Below are 13,787 nucleotides of genomic sequence, written 5' to 3' on the forward strand. Positions count from 1 at the left end.
TAGATGTGGGAGGGAGCTCAGGGCAGAGGGTTGGGGCATGGGAAGTGTCTTGGGATGCCAGATCCAGGTGGCGCTCACCTTGGGAGGCTCTTCGCAAGTGGCAATCTGTCCCTAGGTGGAGGTGTGGCCCTGGAGGGCTCCGTGCATTGTCCCTACCCCATCCTGAGTGCTGGCTCTGCAGCTCCCATTGGCCAGGGACTGTGGCCAATGGGAGCTGTGAGGGCGGAACCTGCGGGTGGAGGCAGTGTGCAGAGCTGCCTGCCTGCGCATCCGCCTAGGAGCAGGAGAGACATATTGCCACTTCCAGGAAGCCACCCGAGGTGAGCACTTCCTGGCTCCGGCACCCCGGACTCCCTCCTGTGCCCCAACCCCCTGCCCCAAGCCCCCTCCTGCACCCAAACTCCCACCCAAAGCCCGTGCCCCAACCCCCAGCCCTGAGCTCCCTCACACACCCAAATTCCCTCCCTCTTAGTTAACCGGAATTTTTGACTTACTGGCACCCTCCATTCCCCCAGTATGCCGGATAACAAAGCTGTATATGCAATGGTAACTACAGATACACATCCCTTTGCACTGCTGTAACAGGAGACAGTGGAATCTACATTTCAAAAAGTATCTTTTGATTTCTATTGAGCTCATCATTTGGAGCACACCATACAGCAACAAAAAGGTATTAATTTGTGGGACACATGGTCTGGATGTGTAAACAGGCTATAAAAGCAGCAAAGGAAGGAAACCCACCCTGCATTCCACACAGAAGTTTTTGCTTTCATGCTTGTGCATGAAGAGAAACTCATTTCCTATATTTACAAATTGGGGAGCATTATGCTCACAATTAACCCAATTTGTTTTTATAGATTCTTTAGGGACTTTTGACCCCCCCCTCCTCTTTTTTAAAGTGACCTTATATTTTGGCAACATCATATTTTAACTGATGAAGTAGAATTTTATATTACAATTACTCAACTGAGTGGTCAAACAGCTTCTTTGTCTCTTATAACAATACCAAGCCAGAAGACATGTAACAGAATAGTGAGGAAGAGAGACAAAAATGTCAATTTAGCTGATAAAATTACAGATAAAATCCCAAGTAATTATCTTCTAATGAACACAAACAGTGGGACTATAAAGCTTCTTTACCCATCAGCTCACTCAGCATAGGTAAGTTTGGAATGCAGTTTTGTAAAATAGTACTCATTTTAAATTTAAAAAGTTCCAGATTCTGCTGTTTCTTTTCCCAGATGCCTGAGAGCTGCTGATGCTACCACCCACTATTGAGGAGGGGGTGTTTCCTTGGCAGGGGCTGTTAAATAAAGAGTGGAGGTCAATTTCAGACCAGATTTTTCTCACCCTCATTATCCCCATTTCCTTTCTTTGCATCCCTGCTGTTTTCCCTTCATCTCCCACCTCCTGCCCACTTGTACTTCTTGGGCAAGCAACTTAGTTCCCAAAACACTACATCACTCAATCACCCTAAGGCCACACTGCTGGGCAAGGCCCTCTACGACAGCCGTTACTGGTATTATTTTTACTTAAAATGTGCCAGTTGTTACACAAACACATAGGAGAACAGTCTCTGCCCCTATATCTGAAGTGCTATATTCAACAATGAGGTTCTCCCTTCCCCCACTGCCCCCCCGAAAGATAACCTGCCACTTCATTTAATAAAAACTTTTCACTATTCAGAGGGGAGCAGAACCACACTAAATAGCTTTTTAAAAAGGATGCTTTTTAAATAATAAAAATTGATGGTTTATTTTCATTGCTGCCACCACACCACATCAGTATTAGAAGACGTGGCACAGCAGCACAGTCGAGATTTGGACTCATGTAGCATTTCAGGAAGTGGCCTGATGCCCAAAACATACTAAGCTGGAGGATAACCAGGAGGCAGCAGAGAAAGTTAGAGAACAGGAATGAGTGGTGAGATCAGAGCTGAAATCCACTGCTATGATTAATTAAATTAACAGACTTGACTATACTACAGTGTCAGAAGCACAGCAGCTTAAGGACATAGGGGGAAGAAATGCTGAAACAGGTAATTCAGAAACATACACAGAATATTAGTTATATTGAGGAATGTATACAGTTTAAAGAGCTGCTGCTCTTAAATACAGATGCTTATTAAATGTTTTCTCAGAAATAAGCCATTCTTTTTTGTAATTAACCATTTTAGAGTATAACGATAATTGCAGTGTGTGTTCATTGTTTATTCATTAGATGCTTCATGAATGTACACGTGCTTTACCAAGCACATTAAAAAGGCAGTCGACATGCTGAGACATGCTAGAAGAGAACTGAAAGGCGAACACACTGAAGAGTATGTTATGGCTTATGTTACAGCTACAGTTTTGTTTGTGTGTGTAGTGGTTGCCACACAAAGTCAGTATTTACAATTACCACCCAACAATATCTGACCACCACTGTTTTTTGAAGTGTAAAGAAACACTGATACCTCAGACGCTGCAGGGTGCTCACTGCTGGTGAACAGTGACTTAAATATGTGACTATATTAATATTTTTACTCTATATGTACACATTAAGTATTAATCTATATATTCGCTACTTAAACCTATATTATATTAAACAACATTAAACATAAGAAGATGTTTAAAGAAGAGCCCTATGATTTGGTTTAATCTTGTAGCTAGGATTGCTTTCATAGTACTGTGTTAACTTATCAAGTTTGTTTCTTTACAAAATGTACAATACAAAATACAGTTTTGAACATATATCTACAAGTATTTAAAAATCAAAAAATGAATTTCCAGGGAATTAAGAGGGATGGGCAGGGATCCACAGCAAAACATAACATTTTTTAAAATACACATTTAGGCACTATTCTATTTTAAATCCTTGTTAAAAATCTTTCAGAAATCACTAAAACTTTTAACACAAAGGACCTAGCAGCGAAGTATTAATTGTGGCTCCTCACCTGGAGGTGTCAGTTCTGCCACTGGCTTCGCCTTCACTTGGATCCCTCAAAACAAAGTTAAGGTTGAGATTCAATGATAAAAGTCAATAAAAGTCAAGAGAACCCATATCTATAACAGAGTTAAAGTAACTACCGAGCAAAGATTCAGCATAAAAATGTCATATTTACTAATTTTTGTTAAGAACTATTTTTCACAGCTGCAAGTTTGACTTCCCTTTAGGACACCTCAATTTATTGCAACCCTGATATGCAATATATATTTTTTAAACTCTTGGTAAGATTAGCAAAAAAGTTACAGAGTTCTGGCCTACTACAGACTGAAAAATGGCCATATATGATTCCAATAAGTATAGTTATAGCACTTTAGTCAACGAGGACCTGAACCAGAGAGGTGCTAGGAGCCCTCAAGTACTACTGAAGCCAAATATAGCCAGCTGCAAGTGCTCAGCTCCTCTCTGGGTCAGGCCCTGGGGCTTGACTCCTGGGAACATTAGGCATCTGCTTAGCTTTAAGCATGGTCACACATTTAGAGCTAAGCATGTGCCCATGAGTTTCTTCGATCAACCCGAGACCCTAATTCAAAAGGTTACATATGCATCTGTTTAACTTGAAGCCAACAAATTATCCCATTGAATTCAACAGCACTATGGATGGGCTTTAAGTTAGGCAGCTGCTTAGGTCCCTTGCTGAATTGGCATCATGATTTGTAAAATAATTACTTAACAATGTGCTTTAGTAGCCTCTGGCTGTCTGGGAAAAAAACACATACAATGCATATTATATAAGCCAAGGTATCACAATTTGATAAGTGGGTACATTCCCAGTGCTGCAGTACAAGCATTTTAGTAAATATTTTTTTTTAAATTATTTAATCCAGCACATAACACCCTTCAAAATTATTCTGTATGAACATCTAGTTAACTGACCACCCAGAAAGCATCATTTGGCACAAATGGTTAATACACATTTCAAAAAAATGTCTCTATACCCTAAGCAAGATGCATTTTAACTAATGTATAAAAGCATTTACTGTAGAAATATAATATAAATATATACTGTATAAATACCCTACATATTTACCAGAAAAACATATACAACTGCCAGAAATAAAATAAAATAAAAACAATCCTTCTGGACACTTTTGTAAACAATATACATATAAAACTATTGCTCACTAGGGTAACATTTCATATTATTCGAAGACATTAAGAAATAAATTATTAACATCAAGAATGAGACAATCCAAACATAGTCAAACAGTTAATTTAAGATTGGTAGAATACACCTCTACCCTGATATAACGCAACCTGATATAACATGAATTCGCATATAACATGGTAAAGCAGCGCTCCGGGGCGGGGGCAGGGCTGCACACTCCAGCGGATCAAAGCAAGTTCAATATAATGCAGTTTCACTTATAATGCAGTAAGATTTTTTTGGCTCCCGAGGATGGTGTTTTATCAGGGTAGAGGTGTATAACAAAATATCTTTGAGGCAAGCACCTCCCCCCCGCCCCCCCAAAAAAAAATCAATGATCCCAGAGACAGGGAATGTCAAGCTTTTTTTGTTTGATGAAATGATTAACACTACTGAGAAACAATTCTAACCACCTGTTTCTGGAGTGTTGTTTTTTTTAAGGGTTAAAACAGCAAAAGTGTCTGCGATTTGAAATTTAGGACTTGTAGTTACTGACACCAAGAAGACACCAGTAGTTAATAATTAGATCTAAAACAAAAACAATCCTCCATCATGCATAGAAGTAATTATTTGTTAAAGTTTGATTTAATTGGGAGACGACCCTGTCAGTGTGTCCTATATAAATCTATCATTAATTGCATATGATGAAAAAGTTCAAGTCTAAAACAGGCGGTAAAAAAAAAAAAAATCACCATTCTTCGCAATGTTACATGCATACCATTTTATTTAATATAGTCTTAGAATGACATTTATAATGACTAACAATTAATGTATCTTCCTGAAATGATTGATTACTTAGTGGAAAATGCACTTCACTCCACTTGGAATTTTGTTGCACAAATGGAATGACAGAGCACTTAGCAGCGGGTTATAATGTTCAGAAAGGGAACAAAAAACCCGAAAATGTTTCCATTATATATATATATATATATGCTGCTAATGCCATTAACGTAGGTTCAAAGTTCTGTATCCACAAGTCTGGAAGAAATTCTGGCAAAGGTAGATAATACATCTTATTTAGATAATTAACCACACATTGTCAGCATCTTAGATTAATCTTATTTTAAGAGGATCAGACTGATTTTTATTCTGAACCTATCATGCTATTTAATTCCATCTCCCCCTTCACATTCTGTTCATGAGATCAGCGTGTACATTGCGAGAAACTATTCTTGTCACCTTGTAACTATTCTTATATTAAAATGGCAAGTTTCACTTATGAATGGATTTAAGACTAGAAAGCATATCTGTGGAATTTAATATAGGATATTCTGACTCTCCAAAGAAAGCAAATTCTATGGGATTTAATTCTGTTGTGAAATTGACAGTTGTGCAGTAGAGTGCTATTTGTAACCTCTGTAACTTGCCTACTACTTCCTGAAAACTGTAGATAAATCCCTGCAGTGGTTTCAAATGAAAATCAATTGATCAGCTACTACCAGACATAAGTGACATGTGAAAATTAAATTTTCTTGTAAGAAAGCTTTTAAGGTAATCACGTAAACAGTCACTTAAGATCAAATAATTTATCTATATATCTTCTGTTTTTCTATGGCATCCATCATGGTTATATATAAACATTGATGTGTTTCCTTGACTTTCAGATTCTTTATGAACTGCTTAAAAATAAGTTTAAATGAAAGAAAAAAGGTTACTTAATGTTCACACAAATAAGGATTTCCAGATGCTAGCAGTTAGCGTACACTTCTACATGTCATTTTTACTGTCCTCAATGAGAAACCAAAATTCTCTACAATAACCTGTGAATAGGGAAAACGCTGATTTTGTTTGAATAGAGAAAGTTCTCTAGTGATTAATAATCTTGCTATTGTAGGAATGGGCTTTGTAATTAATTACATCTATATCACTTGATTACAATTAATCATGAAAATGTAAATGTTCTCTTTAATGTTACATGATAATTTGCTTAATGAGAGCACATCAATTTTGCAGATGGAGATATTAAATTTTTCATGTATAGATCAAACTACCCTTTCAATTCAAATCAAACCCCATTTTTATTTTATTTTCTCATAGTGATGTAAATAGGAAAACACTGTAGTTACTGCATGAAATGGGTGACTATTTTGTTTAGGGCTGTTGATTAATCGCAGTTAGATCAGGCGATTACCTCAAAACATTAAATTGCAATTAAAAAAGTTAATTGTGATTAACTGCACTGTTAAACAACATAATACGAATTGAAATGTATTAAACATTTTTGGATGTTTTTCTACATTTTCAAATGTACTGATTTCTATTACAACACAATACAAAGTGTGTAGTGCTCACTTTATAGCTTTTATTACAAATATTTGCACTGTAAAAATGATTAACAAAAATAGTATTTTTCAATTCACCTCATAAAAGTACAGTAGGGCAATCTCTTTAGCGTGAAAGTGTAATATACAAATTAGATGTTTTTTGGTTATAACTGAACTCAAAAACAAAACAATGTAAAACTTCAGAGCCTACAAGTCCACTCAGTCCTACTTCTTGTTCAGCCAATCACTAAGAGAAACAAGTTTGTTTACATTTACGGGAGGTACCACTGCCTGTTTCTTATTTATAACGTCAACTGAAAGTGAGAACAGACATTTGCATGGCACTTTTGTAGTTGGTATTGCAAGGCATTTATGTGCCAGATATGCTAAAACACTCATATGCACTTTCATGCTTTGACCACCATTCGAGAGGACATACTTTCATGCTGATGATGCTCGTCAAAAAAATAATGTGTTAATTAAATTTGTGACTGAACTCATTGGGGGATAATTGTATGTCTCCTGTTCTGTTTTACCCGCATTCTGCCATATATTTCATGTTATAGCAGTCTTGGATGATGACCCAGCACATGTTCGTTTTAAGAACACTTCCACAGCAGACTTGACCAAACGCAAAGATATCAATGTGAGATTTCTAAAAATAGTTACAGAACTTGACAGATTCAGATAAGAATCTGAAGTGCTGTCCAAGATCTGAGAGGGACGAGGTGTGAAGCATGCTTTCAGAAGTTTTAAAAGAGCAACACTCCAATGTGGAAACTACAGAACCCGAACCCAAAAAAGAAAATCAACCTTCTGCTGGTGGCATCTGACTCTGCTTTGGATTGTTATTGAGCAGAATCAGTCACCAGCATGGACACGTGTCCTCTGGAGTAGTGGTTGAAGCATGAAGTGACACATGAATCTTTGTGATGCCGGCTACAACAGTGCCATGTGAATGCCTGTTCTCACTTTCAGGCAATATTGTAAGCAAAAAGTGGGCAGTGTTATCTCCCGCAAATTTTAATCAAACTTGTTTGTCTGAGCAATTGGCTGAACAAGAAATAGGACTGAATGGACTTGTAAGCTTTAAAGTTTTACATTGTGTGACAGAGCAAGGCCAGATGGCTATAGAAAAGTAGTGGGAGACAGATATATTAGCCCCACGTTAAACAAATCCCTGGTACCAGGATAAGTAAAATGGTAGCTGCTCCAGGTCAATTAATATACCTGGGGCCAGTTAAGATCTTTCCAGAAGGCAGTGGAGATTGCTAGATTGATTGGGACACCTGAAGCCAATCAGGGGCTGGCTAAAACTAGTTAAAAAGCCTCTCACAGTTAGTCAGGTGGGTGCGCGTGCAAGGAGCTGAGAGGGAGAGGGAGAGGGAGAGGGAGAGGGAGAGGGAGAGGGTGTGCTGCTGGAGGACTTAGGAGTACAAGTGTTATCAGACACTAGGAGGAAGGTCCTGTGGTGAGGATAAAAAAGGTGTTTGGAGGAGGCCATGGGGAAGTAGCCCAGGAAGGTGTAGCTGTCATGCAGCTATTACAGAAGGCACTATAGACAGCTGCAATCCACAGGGCCCTGGGCTGGAACCCGGAGTAAAGGGCGGGCCAGGGTTCCCCCCTAAAACCTCCCAACTCCTGATCAGACACAGGAGGAGTTGACCCAGACTGTGGGTTCCACCAGAGGGGAAGGTCTCTGAGGCAAGCAAATCCGCCAATAAGCGCAAGACCCATCAAGGTAGGTCACAACTGTTTTACTTTTGAAAGCAGTTTTTTTTTTTTTTTAGTACACAATTCTACATTTGTGAGTTCAACTTTCATGATAGAGATTGTACTCCAGTACTTTTATTAGGTGAACTGAAAAATTTCTATTTCTTTTGTTTTTTTTCAGTGAAAATACTTATAAATAAAATATATATATAAAGTGAGCATTGCACACTTTGTATTCTGTCAAGTATCAGAGGGGTAGCCATGTCAGTCTGGATCTGTAAAAAGCAACAATGAGTCCTGTGGCACCTTAAAGACTAACAGATGTATTGGAGCATAAGCTTTCGTGCATGAATACCCACTTCGTCAGACGCATGACAAATTTTCAAATATATTGATTTCAATTACATGTATTCTGTGTTGTCACTGAAATCAATATATTTGAAAATCTAGAAAACATCCAAAAATATTTAAATAAATGGCATTCTATTATGGTTTAATAGTGTGATTTAAATTTTTTAATCTCAATAGCCCTAATTTTCATTCTTTTAAGATAAAGAAGCAAGAGAATGGCTGGCCAAATCTGGATTGATATAATACAGATAAATGCAAAGCAAGGTGGGTTCTAAAAGGGTAAAACAAAGCAAAAAGATAATCCTATTCTAATTAAATTTACATTTATCCTCTAAAATAATTAAGAATTTGAAAAATAAATCTCATTTATTATCTTAGAAATGAAAACTATCCAGGAAATAAAGCAAATACAAAAAATTCACAGAAGTCTGGTACTAACCTGCGAACAAACTTGGAAGTTATCTTGCTAATAATACCAGTAGAAGTGCCCCTTCTAGTGTGTGCAAATGCACCAGTTTCATGTGAAGGTGAGGCAGGTGGTCCATTGTAAGTGGCATTACGCCGCTCCCGTAGCTGCTCACCATGGAAAGTGCTTCGACTTGAACTCCCACGAGGAAAGCGGGTTCGGTCTGGAGTAGTAGTGCTAATACTATGAGCTGATGGGGAAGCAGCAGGCACTCTCTGAGTTGCACTGCCGGGAAAACAGAAGAATGCTTAACACAACACAACTTCCCATATATCTAAATAAAAGTAACATTTAGGAGACTGTTCACTCCTCCAATGGGAAAAAAAATGCTGACTGATTTCAAACTCTAATACACACAAGTCAGGTGGTCTGAGCTGAAATCTTTCCAGCATTCTCCTTGAGGAACACAGTTGAAAAAAAGCCACATACGCCCCCCACCCCCCAAAATATATATATATATTATATTGTGATACCAGTTTTAAGCTCTTGACACTGAATGAGGACATTGTATAGTGCTTTTCCTGACACCAATAGGCGCAAAGTAAGCTTCAGTGCTAACAGGTTTAAAATGTATAATTCAGTTTAAATGTGTCAGCATATATATTCTATGGATTGAGTCTGCATCAGATAAACATGTAGCTATTGCTGTTTTCCAGGAATTATCTGATGACTGAGATCTAGTTCAGAGACATGTTTATTGTGCGATATGAGCAAAATATGATGTGTCCTGGACAAAACTAAACCTAAACCATATGTAGCACTGTTACTCAAATGAATGAATTTTAAAACTATACTGGAGTACAGTATGACGTAATACATTAAGACTACATATGCTATAGTAATATAATTTATGTTAATAGTTTGTACAAAATTTTGAAGATGTAAAACACTATGCAAACACGAAGTATTATATTACCTTGGTCGATAAGCTTCAGTGCCATCTTTGATGGTTGGTAGCGTAACTTTTATAGGATGACCAGAGGCAGACATAGATTTCTGGTGTCGAGGTCGTGTTGATACAGCAGAAGCAACAGCAGAGCCTGCAGAAGATGTGCTACTCGCAGACATTTCTGTTAGGCTTTTATTACAAGAAAGGCAGGAGGGACACAACAATAAGAAAAAACATATTAGATGTGCTTAAAAGTCAATTCCAACAAACAGAAAAGTTCATGTCAAACCCTGAAACTAGATAAAAACTAGATAAAATAAACAGCAACAGACTTACAATGATTAGTTCAAAAAATATTATTCTTGGTAAAAATACACATTTTTATAATCAGTTTTCATGGAAAAAAATCTCATTCAAGGATACTGCAGGATGGCTTTTTATTGCTTATATTCATATAGATAAGACTATTTTCCTTAAAATATACAAGAAGCTAAACAATAACTTTTTTTTCAGTAAGATTGCCAGCACATTTTCCATTATAACTTTGCCTAACTAACTGTTTGGCTTAAATTTTCCATGATAGGTATCTGCCTCAGCCTGATTTTTTTGTGGGGAAAACTTCAGCCAAAACAGTTTGGTTGTTTCTCAGAATGACACTAGGGAAAAATACCTTCTCTAATTTAGAAACAGTCTGCCACCACTAAAAAAAAACAAACAAAAAACAAAAAATTTAGTGCCCTCACGCTTTCCAGCAGGGACTTGAAATTAGTCAGAGATGTGCCTTCTACAGTTCTTGTGAAAATCTGCCCAAATTTGGCCAAGTTAATAGCCTTTGAAATATCTCAGTTCACACACAGTCATTAGAGACTTGTTCAAGTTTAGCATCTGAAATCTCCAAAGATAGTATGTGATCATGTAATTAAAGACTATCATAATACATGTGTACGGAGGGGCCAAATTAAGGCTGAACAGACAACCTTAATTCTGGCATTGCCCAACTTTTCAGAGCTTGATGTTGCATCTTATATGCTCTTTTAATGCAGTTTTTCTTCAGTATCTCTCTGTCTCACACACACACACACACTCTCACATATTTCCATCAGAAGTTGATCATCCTGAGAATGTGCCCCATGCATCACATTACTGCCTCAACCTTGCACCTCTGGAGCCATAGGCTCAAATAGTTATTGTGTTTTTAGTCACTAGTGGACATTTGTCCACCTGACAAAGTGATCACACAATTTTTCATAATTCATAGCCTCTGCTTAATTTATCACAGGACTGAAATAAGCAAAATCTCTGCAAGTTACGACTGGAGTATGGGATATTGGGCAGAGTGTATGGAGAATACTGTACTGCTAACTACAGTTACTAAAGATAATTAACTTCAGGATTGACTCACTTTCATGCACCCAATTGAAACACTAAATACTGTGGCAAACCCAGGACAAATAGCTACCAAGGGAGGGGTAGTAATTAGTCCCAGAGGGGTTAAGAGGCCGCTCCCTATCTATTGAGGAGAGAGAGCCATGGAGAAATATGGTTCAGCTGGAACAGGGGTTACCAGGGAACTGATTAGGTCCAGTTGACCCCAACTGCTGGAGACCTTTTTAAACCCTCCTTGGATGGGGCAGGGGGGAGTGAGAGAAGTTGCCAGCAAGTAGGTGCAGCAAGACTCTGAACTCTTCCAGCAAGGAAGACTGCACTCTGTCCCCAGAAGGGGAGAAAACCAGCGCAAGAGACTGACTGAGGAAAGGATCAGCCAGACCCTGCGCGACCTGGAAGGACTTTGCTTTGCCCAAGCCTGTGTCCCCGAGGCAAAAAGGGACTGAGCTGCAATTTCCCTAAATCAACCACTTCTTACAAGCACTGACAATCTACATTAACAGTTAATAAATATTCACTTTTTATATTGCAGGTGCCTAAATTAATGGATGGTAACCAACACATAAAAAGACTCTGATTTTAACAAAAACCACAAGTATTTTAGCTTTTGGATCAGACAGATTTCTCCTACAAAGAAGCTCATAGGAGTAGACTGCAGTAAGTTAAAAACACTATTGAGTTCTCATGAAGTTTTTAGGAAGTCTCCCTGTAGTGGGGCAGCTCCCCCACTCCAGGGAGAAGGTTGCTGCTAAGCTGGGTCCTGCCCCAATCAGGTCACAGCTGACCTGTATAGAAAGGCTGTGAGCCAGAGGCCCAAGAGGAGTTTCTTTCCAGGCTGGGAGAGAGTCGGGCCTGGCTGCCTGCAGAAAAGGTACTGGGAGCGAAGCAGGGCTTGGGAGAGCCAGAGGAGCCAGGGAGCTCCAGGCCAGCAACTCCCCAGGCTACAGGGCCTGGTCCAAGGCCCATAGTCGTACTGGGAGGCAGAGGAAGGCAGCAGCAGGCCTGAACCCCCTTGCCTATGATGAGTGGCTTTTACACTGCAGTCTGCCTCAGGGAGTGGGGGTTTGGCGATTACTGGCAGTAGCCCAGACTGAGGCAAGGTGGGGATTAGAGGGTTGGGGGTTTCCCAGAGAGCAGAGACCCATAGAAACTGGTGGAGGTATTGCCAGGGGACAGCCCCAGGGTAAACTCTTTTGGACTCTGGAGCATCAGCAGAGGGATTCCTTGGAAGGGCAAAAGGTAATTTCACGAAGGAAGCACCCTTGTGCATACTTGGAGAGTGGCAGGGCCGGCTCTAGCTTTTTTGCTGCCCCAAGTGGTGAAGAGAAGGGGAAAAAAAAGTTGTGATCAGCAGCACTTCGGCAGCTGCTCTCCCACGCCGCTTCATTCTTCAGCAGCAATTCGGCCGCCGATCCTTCCCTCCGAGAGGGACTGAGGGACCCACTGCCAGATTGCTGCTGAAGACCCGGATGTGCCGCCCCCTTCCATAGGCCGTCCCAAGCACTAGCTTGCTGCGCTGGTGCCTGGAGCCAGCCTGGAGAGTGGGGATCTTATATGAGAGTCTCTCTACTGGCATAAACCGAGTAGACAGTCCAGGCTTAGTCCTCAATAAATATAACTGAGGAAACTAAATTATAAAAGGTGTGGGAGAAGGGGAGATTAGACACTTCAAAAGGTGGAATATACTGATGTACCATCACTAATCAAGCATGCTGATTCAAAAACTTAAAATATTAAAGTAAATCCTTCTCCAATTATTTTGAATTGTAGAAAAAAAGAGCAATGAGTCAAGGTAATCTAGAGAAAATCAACTACTGTCAAACTCACACAGCAAATATTTAGCAAGTGGAGACTTCCCAATTTCTATATTTTCCCCAGATTTAAATTTCTGTATTTAAGTATTTTAACAATATTGCGTTCCTTCTTGCTGCCTCTGAGTTTGAATGTTTCACACTGATGTAGTGCATATTCTGCAATATAGCAAACATAATTATTCCCAAGAAAATGAAGAAAGCTACTGCATTTAGAAGTACACCTCTACCTCGATATAACGCTCTCCTTGGGAGCCAAAAAACCTTACCGTGTTATAGGTGAAACCACATTATACCAAACTTTTTTGATCCACTGGAGTGCGCAGCCCCGCCCCTCCCAGAGCACTGCTTTATCGTGTTATATCAGAATTCGTGTTATATCAGGTGTTATATCGAGGTAGAAGTGTAATTTACTTCAATTTTTTTGCTTGCTAAGTTTGACAGTGTTACATATTTGCTATTAAATGTCTTCAAAGCGATCAATCTTCCAAAAAGAGATCAAATGTTAAACAGCTTGGAATTCTGACAGACGTAGAAGAAAGCTGACTACTTAAATACTTTGCTTATTCAAAAAAATGTGATGACAATAAAACTTTAAAAGCAAGTTAAGATAGATTGCAAGAAGTGCTATTTATGGACCCACTATTTCACAGATAACTAAAGGACTAGTGGACTCAGTACGGAGTATTAGAGAAAACTTAGTTCTCTAGTCCCTGTTGTACTTTGATAACTACAACCATGTCACCAATACTACTCCACAAGCTTATCGTTTAGT

At 39.1% G+C, this 13,787-nt stretch overlaps 1 protein-coding gene across 3 annotated transcripts in view; it reads right to left on the bottom strand.

Annotated features, from left to right (window-relative positions):
• MARK1 (microtubule affinity regulating kinase 1) overlaps positions 1-13,787 on the bottom strand; it is a 108,464-nt gene that overhangs the window by 638 nt on the left and 94,039 nt on the right. For 2 of the 3 annotated variants that reach the window (XM_030557473.1, XM_030557471.1), the window contains exons 15-17: positions 9,843-10,004; positions 8,900-9,151; positions 2,936-2,980 (exon numbers count right to left, since the gene is read on the bottom strand). In XM_030557473.1, coding sequence (XP_030413333.1) covers positions 2,936-2,980; positions 8,900-9,151; positions 9,843-10,004 — 459 coding nt within the window. The remainder of the gene's footprint in view (positions 1-2,935; positions 2,981-8,899; positions 9,152-9,842; positions 10,005-13,787) is intronic. The other variant, XM_030557474.1, reaches the window with a different exon arrangement.

Source organism: Gopherus evgoodei, chromosome 3, assembly GCF_007399415.2.
Source record: "Gopherus evgoodei ecotype Sinaloan lineage chromosome 3, rGopEvg1_v1.p, whole genome shotgun sequence".
In the NCBI taxonomy this organism is placed as follows: domain Eukaryota; kingdom Metazoa; phylum Chordata; order Testudines; family Testudinidae; genus Gopherus; species Gopherus evgoodei.